A 20,017-nucleotide genomic window follows, 5' to 3' on the forward strand; every position below is an offset into this window, starting at 1 on the left:
CGGGAACTGCCCTGGATCCCAGCTCCTTTGCCTTCCTTTTATTCTGTGCATAATATTGCTCCTCAGTGACTGAAGCCAGCGGTGTCTGTCCCCTCAGGTGGCGTGACTGCTCTTTGTTGGGATCCCGTCCAGAGAGTGCTGTTCTCGGGCAGCTCAGACCACTCTGTCATCATGTGGGACATTGGCGGGAGAAAAGGAACAGCCATCGAGCTCCAAGGACACAAGTAAGGCTGCTGGTACTTCTATAAAGAACTCTGAGAAAAGAGAACAAAGGAAGGTGGTCCAGCCTCTGTGGCAGGGTCCTAGCATGGAAGGAGCATGGCAGGTTGCAAATAACAGCCACTTTGATTTATATCTTGTACCTAAGTGGGTTTGTTCATTTCTATCCCATTATATTCCACAGAGGATCTGAGAGGGCTTATAAAAACCATAAGATTTTATGGCAGCAAATAAATAAAAGGTAAGAATTAGAACAAGGGTCAATATAAGAATAAAATTTGGGAAACAAGCTTAAAATAAAGCCATAGAGGCCTACACAATTTCAAAGATTGAGTTCAAGCATGGCTTCACACTTCCAGGCAGCATAAGGAAAATGGGAGAAATAATAACCTTAAACAGCACATTTTATACTTCAACAAATATTTTTGAGTCCCCTTCTTGATTCTCATCAGGCTGTTCCTCCTTAAGGATAGATTTTGGGGAGCTGAGAGAAAGCCAGAGGAATCAAGTGCCAGTTTTGAATAAAATTCAGTAATATTTATTGGACACCTCCAGCTTAACATTAGCAGCTTCACTTCTGCACAGAGGTTAATGAGGACCACATGCCCTTGCATGTTTTCATGGCTTTCACCCACAGGGTGAAGGAATGTGCTCAGCTGTGTTGAGTCCTTGGCCTCTTGTAAAACGTCCTGGGAGACACACACCTGCAGTTGTAAGGGCACAAAAGGCTATGATGTTTAAATATGATCTCTCAGTCCCAGAAAAATAAAACACAAATAGGTCTTCCAGGTCCCAAGAAATACATCCCTGTCCCTTTAGAAAATGGAGCAGACCATACTTGCTGTCCATCCTGATGGCTCAAACCCTTAGAACTTGCTCAGGTAGGCAGGCAGGCAGGCTGGTGAGAGCAGGGTTAGCCCGCCAGAATGGGCTCCACGCAGTTACAATGGCAGAAGGCCTTGGCTCTGCTTTCATTCAAGTTCTGCAATGGAATGAGCCTTACAAGGGACTCTTTATCCTGGGTCCGCCTGGGAAGGGTTGTCCAGGACCACACAGCAGGGAGAACATCCTCAGCTTCGATTGGTGTCACTGTGAGAGTGGATTTGAACTCCAGGGTGTGAAGTCATGCGAGCTGCATTCCTAAGGAAAGGAAGAAAGGTACAGGAACCAGCAGCAGCAACTGCTCCTCCACCCTGGAGGTAGGTGGCCAGGTCGGGGTTCAGGGATGCTTAGATCTCATTAGTGCTAATATTTTGTCAAAGAGCTTTCCAAACACACACACATATTCAGGTTAAGTTTACAGTAACCCTCTGAAAGGGGAAGGTCAGATATCATTTTTTGGATGAGCATATTTTGATATTATCCTCAGAGACCCCAGCTGGTGAATTAGGTCTCCCCAACCTGAGCTCAGTTCACCAGACGCCGCTCAGAGCCTTCTCTGCACCCTGGTGCTCTGCTGGCTCCTGGATACCGAGATGGATATTGAATGACCCCTGGCTTCCACCAGGTTCTGTGATGTCCCCAGTGCTTTTCTGCTTTAGGAGCCACAGAGTTTCTGCTTGAGGCCAGAGGCTGCCACATAGCCTCCCACATGTCCTAATTTCCCTTCTATCTCCCAGCATGACTAATGGTGGTGAGAGCCCCAAATCAGGGACCATAACAGGTGGAGACCACCTCTCATGGGCTCACAGGTATCCACCTGTGGCACTGAGAGGCAGCTTCACGTCTTTATTCCAGCCTTCAGCAGCAGAACTTCTGTGTGTATGTAACTGGTTGGATTTGGTGTGCAGAGATGCTGTCAAAGCAGAGAAAGCTTTAGCAGTAGAGAAGGTGAAGTTGGTGGCTGAAAATGTTTTCAAGTTCAAGGGGAAAAGCCCCATGCAGTATTATCTGCATTTGCTGCATGTTGGTGTTTTTATTCCCTGTAGCAAGTGGAATGTAATTACATGCTACTCTGTTCGAAGAAAGGTATGAAAGGTTTCCAGTCCCGGGGACTAGTTAAATACTTTTAAAGTTATCAGTTACTAGTTGATGGATAGTAGGGAAACATTAACCTGAACCTTTATTGTCCCATGCCCATCTTGGCAAGTGAAATGGTAGTATTTGGGCTTTTTAGATTATTTTTTATGCTTATATAATACTATCAACTTGATGACATAATTTTTCTTTCTAGTAGCTTAATTGATGTGCTTAGTTAGGCTTTTAAGACTTTCTGATAATTTGATGTAATGCTAACTTGGTGTAAAGCACAGGTGGAGATTTGTTGCTGTCCCTGCAATGGGTTCCCCACCGCACCCCACCCCACCAAGGCTGGACTCGGGGCTGCATGGGCTCCATCCCAGCCAGCACCTGGCACTCACGGCTTGCATATTTGCCTCCCCACTCCAGAACCCCAGGCCTTGGCTTCTATCTTACTACACTGGTCATGTATAAGACTTTTGTTGTAAGCTTTCTTAAAACCTTTTGGTAAAAGCATCTTAGTGAACGAACATACATTGAAGGGATTTGGGCTTTTGATCCTTATATTGAGCCATTTACATATGGAAAAAGTAGAGTCCTTGCCTTCAGCTTCCATGTTTTAGGGAGGCTGAGTGAAATCTTTCTCTCCTTGCAAATCTGTGAGACTTGGGTATGTTTCTCACTGCAGTACTAGAGACCTAGTAGGGTAGAAAGGAAGAGAGGTCTTTCCTATTTCCAGCTATTGAGCTGAGCACATAATGGATCACAGTATTAGAAATGAGAGTTTCTGTAGAGCGTGGAATCTAGGCTCATCGTATTGTTAAGAGAGAAGGGCGGTATAGAGTGGCCATTGGGTGGGCACACAGGCCAGCTGTGTTTGAGCCAGTCCTTTTGCTAGTGGCTCTGTGGCCTTTGGTTTGGACACTTAACCTCTGTGATCCTTATCTCTAAAATAAGGGTACTATTGGAAAGAAGCCCCACCCCCACCAAGGCTGTCAAAGAACACAAATAATATAGCACATGAAAAATAATCAACACAGAAGCAAGGGCCCAATAAATGGCAGTTGTTCTTCAAAGGATTTTTGCTAATAAAAATGTAATGGTTCAGAAATCAGGCGTTTGCATATGAGAGCTGTTTCTCTCTAATAGCATTTCTTGTGGAAAAGTTGCCACATACACCTAAATGCCTGCATTTGTAATTCCTTCAGTGGGTGCTGGCTGAGCTCCATCTATATCCCAGGCTTTGGATTAGGCCCTTAGGACACAAACAGTGGTAAGGAAACATGATTCCAATCCTTATGGAGCTGCATTCAGAGTATGAAACAAGGGAAAGATGGGGCAACTTGTAAGTTTTACTGGAAATTGGGAAGCTTTTGTGGGGGAGTTTGATATAGATCTCAGAAGATGAAGAGGTTCTCACAGCTCAGAGGACTTGGGAGGTTGGCCCAGAGAGTGCACTCACAGCGGGCTCAGGGAATCGCAGAGGCAGAGCTGTGCTTGATCGTAGCTGGCCCCAGGGTCTCTGGTGCTCAAACCAGTGTTCAGACAGGGCCCTGAGTCAGGCTGCAGTCAGGCGGTGGTCTGGGATCCTGGACAAGCATGTCCCTTCTAGGGTCCCTTGGGCATCGATGCCAGTGGGTGTCAGGTATCCAGGAGACCTCACGTGTGTGGATTGCACAACAGGAGCTTTCTTTGTCTGTGAAAATTTGGGAGATTTATGAGGCAACTCTGAATACAAGAGAGCAAGTAATTTGTCCAATAGCAGATACAGAGCTGATTAGATTTTCACCAAGTAACCTGGGACTTTTCATCAGAGAAATGAAAGATGACATCCATTGAAGATCCCCCTCTTTCTCTCTGGGGACTAAAGACCTAAACTGACACGTGGGAAGATGTTTTAACAAAGAAGAGAAAGGCTTCTGGCCCTTCTCCATTGAGAAGCACCAGACACTGGACCAGCCTCCTGGGCAGGTGACCTGTGCTGTTGCAAAGGACCCTGAGCCTGGCAAGCACCCCCCACCCCCCTCACCCCCCTGCCTGATTCAATGCTCAGCTGTCACCATCTAGAAATTCTTAATAGTTTTTGAGCAAGGGGACCCATATTTTTGTTTTACGTTGGGCTCCTCAAATTCTGTAGCCAGTCCTGATCAGACATGTCTCCAGGACTTGTAAGAAAGGCCTTGAGGCAATGTCACTAAATGCAGTCTTTGTAGATGGCAAATCCTGGTGGTTATGAAAAGTGGGGTTTTTGTGCACTTGTAAGATCATTTGCAGTGTAGTACACAGAGCACTCATCCATGAAATAATAACCGGTTTTGAAATGCTTTCTGTTATAAATGCTACAGCAGATGAAACAAAAGTAAGAGGCATCTTTTCATTCTTTATAACCTTTAGTCTGTGAACCTGGGAATGTTCCCTTGCCCAGATTTAACTACAAGGTGGTTATATTTTGAGTCTTTAAATCAAGAAGGCCCCGAGCAGCTTTATTACAAAGCTTGGAATTCAGCATTCATCACTGAATTCCGCTTTGTATGTTGAAATATTAACAGTATTGAAGTCCCATAAATTATGTATTTGTTGCTGAATGTTGCTGCCAGCTGTGAGTGGCTAAGCACTTCCTTCTGTGGCTTATTTGAATTTTACAAGATCATTGATGTGTATCAAGATGCCTTAACAAATGAAATGTCATTCAAATCTCAGGGTTACGAGTCTGTACAACTAGATGGATTTTCCTTCTTGCCCTTCAGTGTCGGGATGATGGCACTCTATACTTTAAACAGTATGAAATAAACAGGAAGGATAGTGAGAAAACAACTGACTTTTTTTTTAAGTGGATACTCAAAGACTTTATACTAGTCGTTAATTAATAAGAGAACCAATAAGATGTTATACCCAGTTCAAAGGAAAACCAGAGATCAAATATATCGATAGGCAATCAGGAACGCTAAAATGAATTTGTAAGTGGATATAAAACTAGCTTCTTCCATGGGTGGAGCAGGAGTTGGGGGTTAGTTGCAAGAGTCATTTGTAATAATAGCATGTTTACAAATTACAGAATTATAAAATAGCTCAGTTAAAGATACTGAAAGGTGCAGCCCCCTATAGAATCACATAACCCAGTAGAGTGCCCTAGATGACACCTGACAGTCCATCGAAAAGACACCCATTTCTGCGTCTCACAATTTCTCCTGACAGCCCTTCCTGCTCCTCTCCTGTGACCATAGTAACCTCAGAGATTATTCCGATCACACACAGACTAGGTTTGATCTAATCATCTGCATCATGCAGGAGAGTGAATCAACATGCAGGCCTTCTTGGGTCTGCTTTGCAAACCAAGAGCCATTCAGTACTCAACAACAAATGGATTGGAGTTTTGAGAAAGCCTCTATTTGCTACCCCATGGCCAGGTAACCAAACCCCAAAGCCTTCCACCGTATTTCAGCTATGGGTGCTTATAAACTGGATTGAATTCCTCAAGGTTTCCAACATTTGCCAGGTTCTTAGCCTGGTACCTTCTTCACTTTCTGTAAGGCCAGGACCTGCAAACCAGATACCCAGCCAGCTTTTCTGTGGGGTGGGGGGGCTTCGTAGGCACTGGCCCCATGTCTCAGGTCTGCCTTGGTTCTTTCACGTGGCTAGACATCAGTTCCAAGGGCCATCATTCTCAGATAGGACTTTCCAGGTAGGGGATTGGTTGTACAGAATGTAGATTCTAAGTGACTCTACACAAATAACTATATGGCTAGGAAAAGTTAATGGTTTTGAAAGTAGCAGTTTTTGAATTCTGGGAGAATCAGTGAGAATTGGGTATCATTTTTAAATGTTTCAATTTAGCTTATAAGAGCAGAATCTACTTAATTGTAGGTTAGAGATAGCTTAAGAAGTCAAAGCCTTCCTCATATATCCAGAAAATAAAACAATTAAAACAATATCACAATATTCCAAAAAAAATACCCACAATAAAAGTTCCCTCTTCAGTGCATTCAATTTTATGTAATTAGTTCTCGTTCTTCAGGATCTTGATTTAGTAGTCTGCTTTCATGAAGCCATCTGCTTCCAGACTAAAAAGAGTCCAGAAATCCTAGGAAGTCCTGATTCAGTCCATTGGCACAGTTTGAAAACGGCCTAAGAGATTTCAGCCCAGAAGCCTGTGCCTAAAATTCTGCTCTTTGAAATACCAATATTTTAAAACTTTGGGTACCTACAGTCCTTCTCCAAGAAAATCGGAAGCTATCCTTTGTTGACATCACATATTCTGGCCTGGAGCATTTAGCATCACCTGCAAGCAAACATCAATGTAAGGCAAGTTTTCTGTGATTTATAGAGACTTAATGGCTTAATGGTTCATTTTTACTGTGATCCATAGTATCAGAATGGAGGAGAATAAAATCCTTTATTGGGATATCCTACCTACCTATTTCCTAAAGAATTCTGATGAGTATTTTCTCTAAAGGTAAAAGCAGAATAGAACTAAGGTATCAACAAATCACCAGGGTCTTCTCATAAAACATACAATTTCTGCAGTATTTGTACAGCATTTCACCTGTATGGACTTAACCTGGAGAAGACTGCTAATTTCTTTGATCTGACAGCACTTCCATGAAGCTCTTATAAGAGTAATATATCAAACAGGTCTAATTACTTATAGCATCTCTCTTTTTATAAGATAAAGGAACAAACCTTCGCAATTTTCCAGGACCTCTCTAGTTACAGATGTAAAAGAAGTGTTACTTTATTTTTCAAAATACAGGGTTCAGTCTGGAAAGGCAAGATCCAAAGACTTGTTAGAGGAGATTTAGGTACTTGATTATGATATGAGCAAAGGGCCCAAGAAACTAAATACCTGGCTCTCTATATATGCAAAGTAACAATCAAATATTTTTAAAGTATTTTTAATTGAGATCTTAATGCACCATACAGTCCATCCAAAGTATATAATCAGTGGCTCACAACATCATCACATAGTTGTGTATTCATCACCATGATCATTTTTAGAACATTTGCATCACTCCAGAAAAAGAAATAAAAAGAAAAAAGAAAAAACCCATACATCCCATACCCCTTACCACTCCCTCTCAGTGACCACTAGGATTTCTAAGTCCACCCAAGTTCTTTTTTTACCCCTTAACCCTCCCCCCTACGCCATTATCTTTTTTTTTTTTTTTTTACACATCTCTCTATATCTTGGATAAAGAGAGCATAAGCCACAGGGTTTTCACAGTCACATGGTCATACTGTAAAAGCTATATAGTTATACGGTCCTCTTCAAGAACACAGTTCAACAGTTCCAGGTACTTTCCTCCTGCCACTCCAATATACCATGAACTAAAAAGGGATATCTGTATAATATGTAAGAATAATCTCCAGGAGAACCTCTCGACTCCGTTTTAAATCTCTCAGCCACTGGCACTTTATTTTGTCTCATTTCCCTCTTCCCCTTTTGGTCAAGGCTTTCTCGTTCCAATGATGTCAGGTCCTGGCTCATCCCTGGAGTTTTGTCCCACGTTGCCAGGGAGATTTATACCCCTGGGAGTCAAGTCCCACATAAAGGGGAGAGCAGTAGTTCACATGCAGAGTAGCATAGAGAGAGAGAGGCCACACAATTGGCCCCCAGGTGGGGAAATTTAATATTTTCACATTTATTCTCCAGTCCTTCAAGGGGACTTGGCAAATACTTTTTTATCTTCTGCCCAGATTACTCTGGGATGTATCAGGGCATCACCCTAACCTGTACAAATCAACAAGATCTCACTCCCTATTCAAGATTCCATGTAATTATGGTGTTCAAATAAACTGATCATTCAAGATAAATTAGATAATGGGCTACCCAAAATGAAAATTTTACACAAATAAACACATCTCCCTTTGGTCTCACACAGAAGTTTTAAAATATAGACCATATCATCCTTTTCCCTGTATTCTGATATGTCTTACTTCTATCCAGATCAGCTTCATCATCTCTCTAGACGAAGTTTGATCACTTTTTCAACTTTTTAAACACACAGTTGCTGTATGGAATAATGCTGGCTTTCATAGCTTCAGACCTCTAACTGAGTCTCAGGTATCACATAAGTACCCAAAGCTCCAGAGAGCCAGGTTATATACAAATAGCTCAGCATCTCAGAATTTAGGAGTAATAGTTACGACTCCAGAATAGATTTGACTGCTGTAAGAGCTTGTAATGAAGAACCTTTGACCCCAAGCTGGTAATGCATGCTCACGAATTCCAGTTCTCTGTGTTTGTATATCATAGTTAGTCCGTATGAATGAGGCATGATAATATTTGTATTTTTGTTTCTGACATTTCATTCAACATACTGTCCTCAGGGTTCATTCATGTAGTTGTGTACCTCAGAACTTCATTCCTTCTTGTAGCTACTAAGTCGTCCATTGTATGAATACATACCACAGTTACCTCTTCCATTCCTCTGCCTCCCTCCATTGCAAATCTCTGCCACCATAAACACCAGTGCACAAATGTCCATTCCTGTCCCCACTCTTAATTCCTCCCAGTATATACCTAGCAACAGGGTTGCAGGATCATATGACAACCCCCACCCCAGCTGCCTGTGGAACCCCAACACTGCCCCCAGAGGGGCTCCACTGTTCTGCTTCCCTATCAATGTGAATAGGCGCTTCACTTTCGCTACATTTTCACCAGCACTTGTATCTCTCTTTTCACTTATAAGCAGTTTTATTCACACATCATGCATTCCAACCTAACTAAAAAATCAATGGTTCTCAATATAATCGTATAGCCATGGCTTTGCAACCACAATCTATATGAGGACATTTCCTTTTCTTCCACAAAAAATCTTATACCCGTACCCCATATCCCCTGCTTATTGACATTAATTTTGGCCTAATACCTTTGTTGCATTGAGCAGGAGCATATTACAATGTTACTGTTAACTACAGACCATAGCTTACATTCATTATATTTTTTCCTGTATACCGCCCATTTTCAACACCTTGCAATGTCGACATTCATTTGTTCTCCCTCATGAAAAAACATTCTTATATTTATACATGTAATCACCATCATTGTCTGCTTTAGGCATTCCTAAATTATACCGTCTCAGTCTTTTTCCTCTCTTTCCTTCTGTTTTTATATGTGTCCCTAGCCCTTCTTCCTCAACCATACTTAAATTCAGCTTTATTTAGTGTACTTACATTATTGTGCTATGATCAGATGGTACTGTGCTATCCATTTCTGGATCTTTACAATCAGTCCTGTTGTACATTCTGCACTCCTTCAGCAGCCAGTGCTCAATCTCTACCCTCTTTCTTTCTCCTGATAATATGTATGCTTAAACTTAACTCTCCACGTTCACTCACTGACGTTAGTTCAGATTAGTGGGGATATACAGCATTTGTCCTTTCGTTTCTGGTTAATTTCACTCAGCATAATATCCTCAAGGTTCATCCATGTTGTTACATGCTTCATAACTTCATTCTGTCTTACAACTGCATAATATTCCATTGTATGTATATACCACAGATTGTTTAGCCACTTGTCCATTGATGGACATTTGGACTGTTTCCATATCTTGGCAATTGTGAATAATGCCACATATTACAGTTGTGAATAATGTATGTAAATGTCCATTTGTATCTTGCCTTCAGTTCCTCTGACTATATACCTAGTAATGGGATTGCTGGATCATATGGCAATTCTATACTTAGCTTTCTGAAGAACCACCATGCTATCTTCCAAAGCAGTTACACATTCTACATTCCCACCAACAGCGAGAAGAAAGCTCTTCTCTCTCCACATCCTCTCCAGCACTTGTCATTTTCTGTTTTGTTTTGTTTTTATAATACCCATTCTAGAAGGTGTGAGATGATCTCATTGTGGTTTTAATTTGCATTTCCCTAATAGCCAGTGAAGTTGAACATCTTTCATGTGCCTTTTAGCCATTTGTATTTTCCCCTTCTGAAAAGTGTCTGTCCTATCTTTTGCCCGTTTTAAAATTGGGTTGTCTGTCTTTTTGTTGTCAAGTTGTAGAATTTCTATATATATTCTATATATTAAACCATTATCTGAGATATGGTTTCCAAATATTGTCTCCCATTGCATAGGCTGCTTTTTACTTTCCTGACAAAGTTCTTTGATGCCCAAAGTGTTTAATTTTGAGGAAATCCCATTTATTTCTTTTTAAATTGCTCATGCTTTGGGTGTAAGGTCTAGGAAACTACCTCCTACCACAAGATTTGTTAGATATTTCCCTACATTTTCTTCTGGAAGTTTTATGGGTTTAGCTCTAATGTTTAGGTCTTTGATCCATTTGAGTTAATATTTGTATAGGGTATGAGATATGGGTCCTTCTTTTCTATATGGATATCCGGTTCTCCAAATTCCATTTACTGAAGAGGCTGCCCTGTCCCACGTGGGTTGGCTTGAGCACCTTATCAAAGTCCGTAGATCAGAGGGTCTCTTTCTGAACACTTACTTTAATTCCATTGGTCAGTTTGTCTGTCTTTATGCCAGCACCATGCTGCTTTGACCACTGTAGGTTTATAATATGCTTTAAAGTCAGATACTGTGAGACCTCCCACTTCATTTTTCTTTCTCACGATATATTTAGCTATTCAGGGTAAGCTGCCCTTCCAAATAAATTTGGTTATTGGATTTCCTATTTCTGCAAAGTAAGTTGTTAGGATTTTAGTTGATATTGCACTGAATCTGTGAATCAGTTTGGGTAAAATTGATATTTTAACCATATTTAGTTCCAGTCCATGAACAAGATATGCCTTTCCATTTATTTAGGTCTTCCATGATTTCTTTTAGCAATTTCTTGTAGTTTTCTGTGTATATGTTTTTTGTGTCCTCCGTTAAATTTATTCAAAATATTTGATACTTTTGGTTGCTAACAATCAAATATTTTAAAACAAACCTGGAAAGTAACACAGTTGTAAGGAATTTAGTTCTTTCATAAGTGAGGAGTCTATGTTCTTTTTTGTTTCCTTAAATAATCGAAGATTTTAATAAAAATCAGCATAAAGCACTGAAAATACTTCTGGTAAGATAGAATCCCTGCTAGCAATGCAGATCCACAGACGATTGTGCATATCTTTTCATATTGCAGTGAAAGGCATTAATCAGTAAACCAAGAAAAGAAGCCCATCAAAACTAAAGGAATTCTGCCAAAATTTTAATGCATTTCATAGCCTCTTTTCAGATTCAAGGATTATAAACCAAAGCAAATAAAATTCGTATTTCAAAATTTTGTCCTTCATTTCTTCTCTTTCATATTCTGGAACAAACTGACTTTACGATTGCCTTTTTCTGTCTCAGTCTCTCTGACGCATACAGTGGAATTTTCCAGAGGCTACGTGAGGTGTGTTGCCACAACACAATAAAGAGAGAAGAGTATCTGGGTCTCTTCAGTCAGACATAAGAAAGATTTGCAAAAATGCAAAACAAGGCCATTTTTCTCATTTAAAAATTTTTGTTTTGGAAAATACTTATTTTTCATGAAGTATATGTTATTTATGTTAAATTGCAATGGGTTCATTGTTGCTATTTTCAAATGAATCTGTATCTTTAAAATTTCTCTGTTTTCCTTCCAAACACAGTAAATATTGATAGTTATTACTTAGTTATACTAAAGCTCTTTGGTGTCCTCAAATAAGTTTTTTTTAAGCTTTTTATTTTGAAATAATTTCAAACTTAGAGGATAATTACAAAAATAACAGAAACAATACATACTCTAGCCATTTAAGAGTATATAGGAAGGGGTCCTGAGACCAGAAAGTTTGAGAACCATGATTTTAAGACAAATATACTCTTGCTTTCAAAAACAAAAGCACGTACACAGGTGTATTTCTTTGTCATTATTGTGCCTGACCTAATTAACCTATTTTAATTATAGTAACTAAGCAAAGTTACTAAAATGTATTTCACAGAGAAAATTGGCAAGGGACCAGGGAGAATAGTTGACTTCTCATATTAAACATTTTATCAGACTAGCAAAGCTCTCGAACACACATAACGCAAATTTCTATAGCAAATTAATCACTGATACATCTCATTAAAGTGGTAAAATAGCATGTTCATTGACATGACTGAAAGTTATACCCTTAGTGTAGCATATAAAAATAAGAAGGAAATGTATATAAACAACGTTATGCTTTGAAATCAAAGTTTCAGTATTCTGACTTACTTAGAAATTATGCAGGTCTTCAATAATTATATGTCATTAGCACAAGTAAATATTAGTAAGTTTTAAGTTACCCTGAGATCTTGGAAGTTACCTTTGAGTTGATAAGCTAAAAAAGATAATTACTGTTTATATAAAATGTTTGTCAGATATTCAGTTTAGTTGAGTGCAAATCTATATTTTTCATAATCTTAATATAATGCATAATGGAGTAGTAAAATTAGCTGATTGACTAATTATCCTGTATAAGGTTAAGAGAAACAAGCCCAAGTAAAATAAAATGTAGACTTGTACTGTGCTTAAACACTGACAAATCAGAGAAAACACATAGCCATTTTTTAAAACCTAGTATACTAGTCTCATTTGCCAAACTTACCTTAATTTTGTGAACTTGGATTCTTAAATGTCTCTGAGTAACTTAGCAGTTTCTCTAAGAAGTATTTTATTTTTAAGTCTAGCACATTGAAAGTATTAGAGGTACAATTGCCTTAATTTCTGTGAAATTTTGAAATATTTCATTTATATAGTCACCTGTTTATCTCTACAAGCCAAGTCAGAACAAATTCTTTAAATGTAGGAGGTACTATAATCTAATTTTCTAATACCTTCTGGAAATAAGAAAGCATCCATCCCATAAGAAAATGTAAAGGCCTTTCTGAATTACAGACACACAGAGCTTAATAGCTTCAGTTCTTCAATGTCGGCCACAGGTCAAGAGTAAACACAGAGACACAAAAACGCCAGCAGTCCATATGTCAAAGAGCTGTTCTCCTTCCCCATGGGTGCAAAATTCTTAATTGAGCTGAGCTTAAAATAGACAAATATAAAAACAAAAGGAACAAGAAACCAGATTCCCTGTTCTCTCACACACAACAGAGAACAGATCTCTGTAATCCTTTGTTTAAAGATTACCAAACTGTCAGAACATAAAACTGCATTCCCCATCTTTGTTGCCCCCAGAAGGAATAACTTGTCAACCATGCACAAACTAAAAAAAGGAAAAATAAAGTGCAAAAGCAGTAAAGAGGGAATAGAAATAGAGGGCAGCAGACTTAAAGTCTCTTGCTGCTTTGGATTTACTCTGGGAATCAAGAAACAGAAAAGCATGCTTGGGGCTCCAATCACCCTTTTGGCAACTCAGTTTACCTGGCTCTCGCAGGTAATTCCAGTGGGCAGCATCTCAGAGGATGGCCTCCAAAACTCTTCAAGGATGATTTTTGTAAAGGTAAAGTCATCACTCTTGAACAAATACAAAATGCACGTGTGTCAACGATTCAATTAAGCAGGGGAGGAACCAGTGAAATGTTACAGCCGGTCAAGCAGTCAGCTTTTCCCCTTACGTGTTGCAAACTGACAAAGACTGCCTCTTCCTGGGGCCTCAACACAAGAAAGCAGCGTGTTGGCTTATTTTAAATCTTGGATGCTCTGCTGACTGTTCGCATGATGAAAATTACATCCGCGGTGTAGGATCGATTCTTGGCGGTTGCGGCAGTGTGTGCCCTGGTTGATGCTGCTGGATTTCCTTTGCCCTCCTGCACTGCTGCTGACCCGTGCTCTCTTTGACAGCGACAAAGTCCAGGCCCTGTCGTATGCGCAGCACACGCGGCAGCTCATCTCGTGTGGCGGGGACGGAGGGATCGTAGTGTGGAACATGGACGTGGAGAGGCAGGAGGTAGGTGTCCCCCCAAGGCTGGGGCAGGGGATGGGTGTCCCTCCTTCCCCAGCTCCAAGGCTCGGCTCTGCAATTCCAGCTCCACTTCCCCTCACTCCTGCCTCTTTCTTACTTTTTTTATGATTAAGTCATGAAATAAGTGTTAGGCAGAATAAAAAATGATAGCATAAAAGGAGTTTCTTTCTTTCTTTCTTTCTTTTTGTTCACCCCTCACAAAGTGGCATGTTATAAATGAAATGATTTCATAAGAATTTTGACTGAGACACTCGGCCGTTTAGACTTTCAGTGTTACTCTACTCGCACCAGAAGTATAGGCAAGTAAAAGGAACCGCCTATTTTCAGGCCATTGACCCTCTGGTGGAAAGTGTCCTACAAAAGCAGAAAAGTCATGTGTTTTATGCCTTTGTAGGAAGTAGTAGCCAGTATGTGAGGTGCATTATTTGACTGAGAATCCTTAGTTTGGTGTCATTGCACATGTTTGAAATAATTACTTTTGTGCTTACAAGTATGTTCTCAGCAGTTCTTCAGACATAAATATGTGCTTTGTCAGGTTTTTTTGGTATATATTTAAGTTTTATCGTCACATGTTTTAATGAAGTTTTCTTTTTAGTCTTTGAGGATCATAACTGATATTCTATTGAGTGTTCCTTCTCACAGCACTTTGAATTAACCATTTCCCTAGGATTATTATTGGTAGACTCTCCCTTTGAACAGTGTACGTTCTTCTAATTTATTTCTTTGCAGGTGGCAAGAATTAGGTAGGAAGGCAACACTTTAAAGAGATAAAAGTCATTCCCCAACTTCTTCCCATGTCCTCACCCCAATCTCATTTCAACAGAATAGTTGCTATTACCAACGAAGTAATGCTTTTCAAATGTCAGTAATTAAATGCTTAAGAAGATTAAAGCTTTATTTGCCCAAATCATAAATCCACGGGAGTTCTATTAGTAACTAATTAAAATGATCATTACTGTTAGGAAGTGGGGAATTGTAGAATATTGCTTTTGCAGTGTACCACATGGCACCATCATTAGAGAGGCAGGGAGATAAGTTATGACGTGTTGTAGTTGTGCTGCCAGACCTTCCTTGCCAAACACGGGCTTAGTGCTGAGAGGAGTTCTGCAGAGCAGCCTGCTGGGAGTCGGGGCCGTCACACCTGGTCTGCCTGGCTCCTTCCAGGTTCACCTGACCAGACCAGGAACTGGGGAACGGCTGGGTCTTTTCTCAGTGCAGGCAGCCTCCACCCTGTTGTGGACAGTGCCCCCAAAGGAAAATCACTGGGTGGTTTCCAGAGGTGAAGCCAGTGGTGCTGACTTGCTTAACTGATGCCTCTGGCATGCAGACAGATGGGCATGCCGGATTTGTTTCTGGATTTCATAGCTTCTTGAATGATGCGGAGCCTTAAATAAGCCATGGAAATGGCGCTATCCATTTCACAAGTGTCAGGTTTTATAAACATCAATCTCCTGGGGTCAGTTTGGTGAATGGGTGTCTGGAGTGGCTCGTGCTGGGCCGTGCCCTCCGAGGGGCCGGAGGTGCAGTCGTGCCCACGGAGGCCCAGCAGGCAGGGGGACACTCCGGCCTGCAGCAGACGGCAGAGCCCACTGACATCCTGCGAGGGCTGAGCGCTTGTGAAGGGGCATCACAGTTAGGTCAGCAGGGCCTTACGTGCTCTGACCAGCAGCGTCTTGGCATTTTCAGACCAGGAATCAAGGCAGGAGTGTGGGAGGGCGGAGAGTTCCCGGGTGCCCGCTGAGCAGTGTGGGCGCCCTCGGGTCCCGACGGGGCAGGACTTCCGCTGGCGGAGGGAGGACCGTGGTGACTCCCATGAGCTTAAATCTGGGTCTACTCACTTCATAAAAGCCATTTTCTCCAGCTCATATATATTAATACGTGTTCTTTGTAAAAACAAAGAAGGAAACATGTCAAGTACTTACAATACCACCACCGCCGCTCCCCCAGAATATTACCCTTAGCCTGTTGGCATATACGCCTCCACAAGGCTCTCTCTGCATATACACATATGTGTGGAATCATGCCACATGCTGGTTTATTTTTTCCCCTTTTCTGACCCATTCTCCCACTTACCTTCCCATAGATACCTCCTGTGATGCCTTTGATATGTATCCTGAACATGTAGCTTCTTTGGAAAATATGTATGTGTGTATCCAGTTTTACATCAGCGCTGTGGTGCCACGATTCTCTTTCTGTTTCCGCCTTTTCCCACGGGGCCCTTTTTGAGCTCGACGCATCCTACTGTCTGCTTCTCGGGGTGCTGGGGTGCTTCCTACCTCTGCACTGGGTGCCATAGTACATAGTTGTCACATTTTTCTTCTTCTGTGAGCAGAGGGCACTTAGGTTGCCACAACCGCCACCACCGCAGCCAGTGCCCACATCCCCTCACAGACCTGCCTGAGAATTTCACGGGCCTGCAGTCACAGCAGTGGGGCCAGTCAAAGGTGCATTCTCAGTGTTAGTAAATATTACAGCCATTTTGCTTTCTGGTCAGCTGTGCCCATTGCACAGAGGACAGAGAGTTTCCTGGCACCCCTCACCCCTTCCGTCCTCTTCCTGGTTTTTGCTCTGCTGGGGATGGGGGTAAATAGGATTTCGTTTTTATTTGTATTCTCTGGTTAACAGTGAATTTGAGCTTCTTGTCATTCACGCTTCCCTGTCTGTGAATTGCATGTTCGTATCTCTTATATCTTTTGCTCATTTTTCACCTGTTTCTTGTCATTTTCTTACTGATTTGCACAAGTTCTTTGTATATTCTAGATATTAAGCTCTTGCCAGTTGTTTTGCAAACATTTTCTAACTTTATGTTGTGTGTACCATTTAATAACCCAGTACTTTTTCCCAGTGTATTACATACTGAACATTTTCTGGGTCAGTAAATATTTATTACTACCTCATTTTTAATTGTAATATACTGATATTTGAGAAATTGTCCCATAAGCAAACATTAATGCCGTCTCCTCATTTCTCTGAAGAGCATGTTTTTTTTTTCAGCATGTGAAGTGCTTAGTGGGCCAATTCCAGTTTTTCTGGCCATTAGAAGTTCTTGATTAACCCAATCTGATTATAAAATCTGGTCCATCACAGATATTCCTCAGAAAAGGACTTCTGTATTTTAATTTCCTAGCCTGCTCAAGCAAACACCATGAAATGGGTCAAAGTAAACAATGGGAATTGATTTGCTCGTGGTTTGAGGCTAGAAAAAAGTCCAAATCAAGGCGACATCAAGGTGGTGCTTTTTCCCCAGACCATGGCATTCTGGAGCTGGCTGCCTGTGTCCATGGTCCTTGGCTTGTCATGTGGAAAGGCCACGTGGCACTGTCTCTTGGTCTCTCCCTTCTCTTCGGGATCTGTTGATTTTCAGTTTCTTGCTTCCTGTGGCTTTTGTTCTTCTTCTTTGTCTGAATTTCATTCTCTTATAAAGAACTCTAGTGATAGGTTTAAGACCCACCCTGATTAATTTGGGCTACACCTTTACTGAAGTGACCTCATCAAAAGGTCCTGCTTATAATGGTTCATGCCCACAGGAATGGGTTAGGTTTAAGAACATGCTTTCCTGGAACACACACACCTCCAGACCACCACAGATTACATCGACAGAGAAAGGACGCTGTCACGGGACTTCTAGAACTTTTCATATGCTACTCTTCATTGTGAATCTCCCAAGAGGGGGTTGTTGTTTACAGCATTTCTCAAACTTACATGCTCTCAGGCCTCTGTCAAAGTCAGCAGCCTGTGAGTCTTAGTGTTCCCTTTAATTAATTCACTTTTGGGAAATCCTAGACTGGATAATATTTTCAGAATTCCTTCAGTTCTACAATATGCAGAAAGAGATAACTCCCTCTGCCAAACAATGAACTCCCCCAGAGTTCATCGTACACATGTGTGGAGGCCACTACATGTATATTCTATCCAGATTTTTAAAAGAGTAGTTTTTAAAAATCCTTTTTGACATGATTTAGAGTGCTCATGATGGATTTGGGAAGTAGCAAACAAAGCTAAAATATTGTATGACCCTGAGGCAAGGAGCAGAACCCCAAACCCTGCTGGGCCCTCCCATGAGTGAACAAGGAGCAAGTGGCTTCCCTGGCTACACACCAGCATGGGGGCCTTCCAGGTGGCTGTGCGTGTGTGTAATGTGCATTATATATAATTGTACATAAGCAGAGGAAATAGAATTGCTTTTGAAAAGAGAATATGAGATAAAGGCATAGATCTTCATGGCAGTTCTCCAGTCCTGTGTGTTGGGGCACCTGCCTTCCCCTCCAGCCTCTCCCCCCTGTACTCCAGCCCCCTTTCCTGGTATACCACTTGCTGTAGCACTCTGTACTTCCCCTTCTCAGGCCTACGCACATTTACTTATTTAAGTAACTATTATTAATGTTTTCATGTTTGCTCTTCCCAACGTCTCACTGTGACCCATTGTGTGCTTTATTTGATAAGACCCCTGAATGGTTGGACAGTGATTCCTGCCAAAAGTGTGATCAGCCTTTCTTCTGGAACTTCAAGCAGATGTGGGACAGTAAGAAAATAGGCCTGAGACAGGTGGGTGATGTGGTTGCTTAATCAAAATGTAATAATGTAGAAATAACTTTATGATCCTAGAAGAAATAATGCCCCTGGGGGGTACACTGTGGAGGGTACACATCATTACCCAGGGGTCCTGACCACATACCAGTTTCACTCCTTTTATCTACTGTGGTTCACTCTACTGGACTCAGCTGACGAAACGGTAGTGGGCTTGTCCCCAGTCAGCAGGGAAGGGATGCAACTTGAGAACTCAAGTGGCACCTACTGAAATCTGCCTTAAGATCCGTTGTGCTTAACTCATATTGGTGCCGAACCATGAGGTGATACTTGGTATTTATTTCTCCCTGTTTCACTTTTCCTCCTCCACCTCAGTTGTAGTTATTTAGCATTTTCAGTCAGATTCCTGGTGTGATTGGGTTTTCCCCGAGGAGATCAAATGGTGGTAGGTACTGTAGGTAGAGCTTAGCCAGAGTGGGGGCTTTGGATTGAAACAGGTTCCCTCTGTGTTCTCCTTCCCCGGCAGTATGCTCTCGGGAGATGGCACTTCCTCAGTAACCCTGAATAACCTGGCTGGCTGGGAGGTTCCTCTGAAGTCCTAGAGATGATAATCGGAGAGGACCAAACGTGGGGAAAGGCAGGGGCATTGGGAGGTAGCAGAGTCAGGTTTCTTTCCTAACAATCCACATTCTGAATAAACAGAGTACAGGAGAGCACACTCCTGCTGTTTCCCTCTTAACTTCCTGGGATACTCTTGTTTATCCTCTTCATCCTAAGTTGATGGTGCTGAGTCTACCCCGGGAGGCTGCAGTGTGGGAGCCATGGTGAATGCCTGTTTTCTCTCCTCCCCTAGCACCACTGCCGCAAGTGCGGGAAGGCTGTGTGCGGCAAGTGCAGCTCCAAGCGCTCCTCCATCCCGCTCATGGGCTTCGAGTTCGCAGTGAGAGTCTGTGACAGCTGCCACGAGGCCATCACAGACGAACAGTGAGTTTTCGGCAGTCTGCAGAGTTCTTGGGCTAGGGAGAGAACCGAATCCCACAGCGGCACTCAGCGTTAAGGCACATCTGATATGGGCCTCATTTCTGCAATTGGTAAAGGCCCCCCTCTTCCACAAGGGGTTCGTTACCTCCTGGGACAGGAGGAGAGGGAGTATGCTTAAAGACTCCTCTCGGTGCTCTCCGCAGTCCCAGGGGTGAAAACACAGGTGTGTGCTTGACAGTAGGTGCTCATAGAACACACCTTCTCTCTGCTGATTCACTCACAATTGCCCCAAGTTCACTTTCTCGCCCCAGCTGGTCTCTTTATTCACCCACAGCCTCCAGGTTTCATTTTCCTGGAAGAACTAAGCCCTCTGACCTGTGAGGCAAATCAGTTGCCCAGCTGCTTTGTTGGTCCTGCCTAGCACCCTGGAGCCTAGAGTACTGCCCCTCGAAATGCTTTAGAAAGTGGGGCAGGGCTGGGT

The 20,017-nt window shown here is 41.9% G+C and overlaps 1 protein-coding gene across 1 annotated transcript in view; it reads left to right on the forward strand.

Annotated features, from left to right (window-relative positions):
* The window catches only part of WDFY2 (WD repeat and FYVE domain containing 2), a 204,205-nt gene that overhangs the window by 181,310 nt on the left and 2,878 nt on the right, over positions 1-20,017 (forward strand). The window contains exons 7-10 of the mRNA XM_077158122.1: positions 98-224; positions 13,908-14,013; positions 18,472-18,573; positions 19,409-19,539. Coding sequence (XP_077014237.1) covers positions 98-224; positions 13,908-14,013; positions 18,472-18,573; positions 19,409-19,539 — 466 coding nt within the window. The remainder of the gene's footprint in view (positions 1-97; positions 225-13,907; positions 14,014-18,471; positions 18,574-19,408; positions 19,540-20,017) is intronic.

This window comes from Tamandua tetradactyla, chromosome 4, assembly GCF_023851605.1.
Source record: "Tamandua tetradactyla isolate mTamTet1 chromosome 4, mTamTet1.pri, whole genome shotgun sequence".
Lineage (NCBI taxonomy): Eukaryota > Metazoa > Chordata > Mammalia > Pilosa > Myrmecophagidae > Tamandua > Tamandua tetradactyla.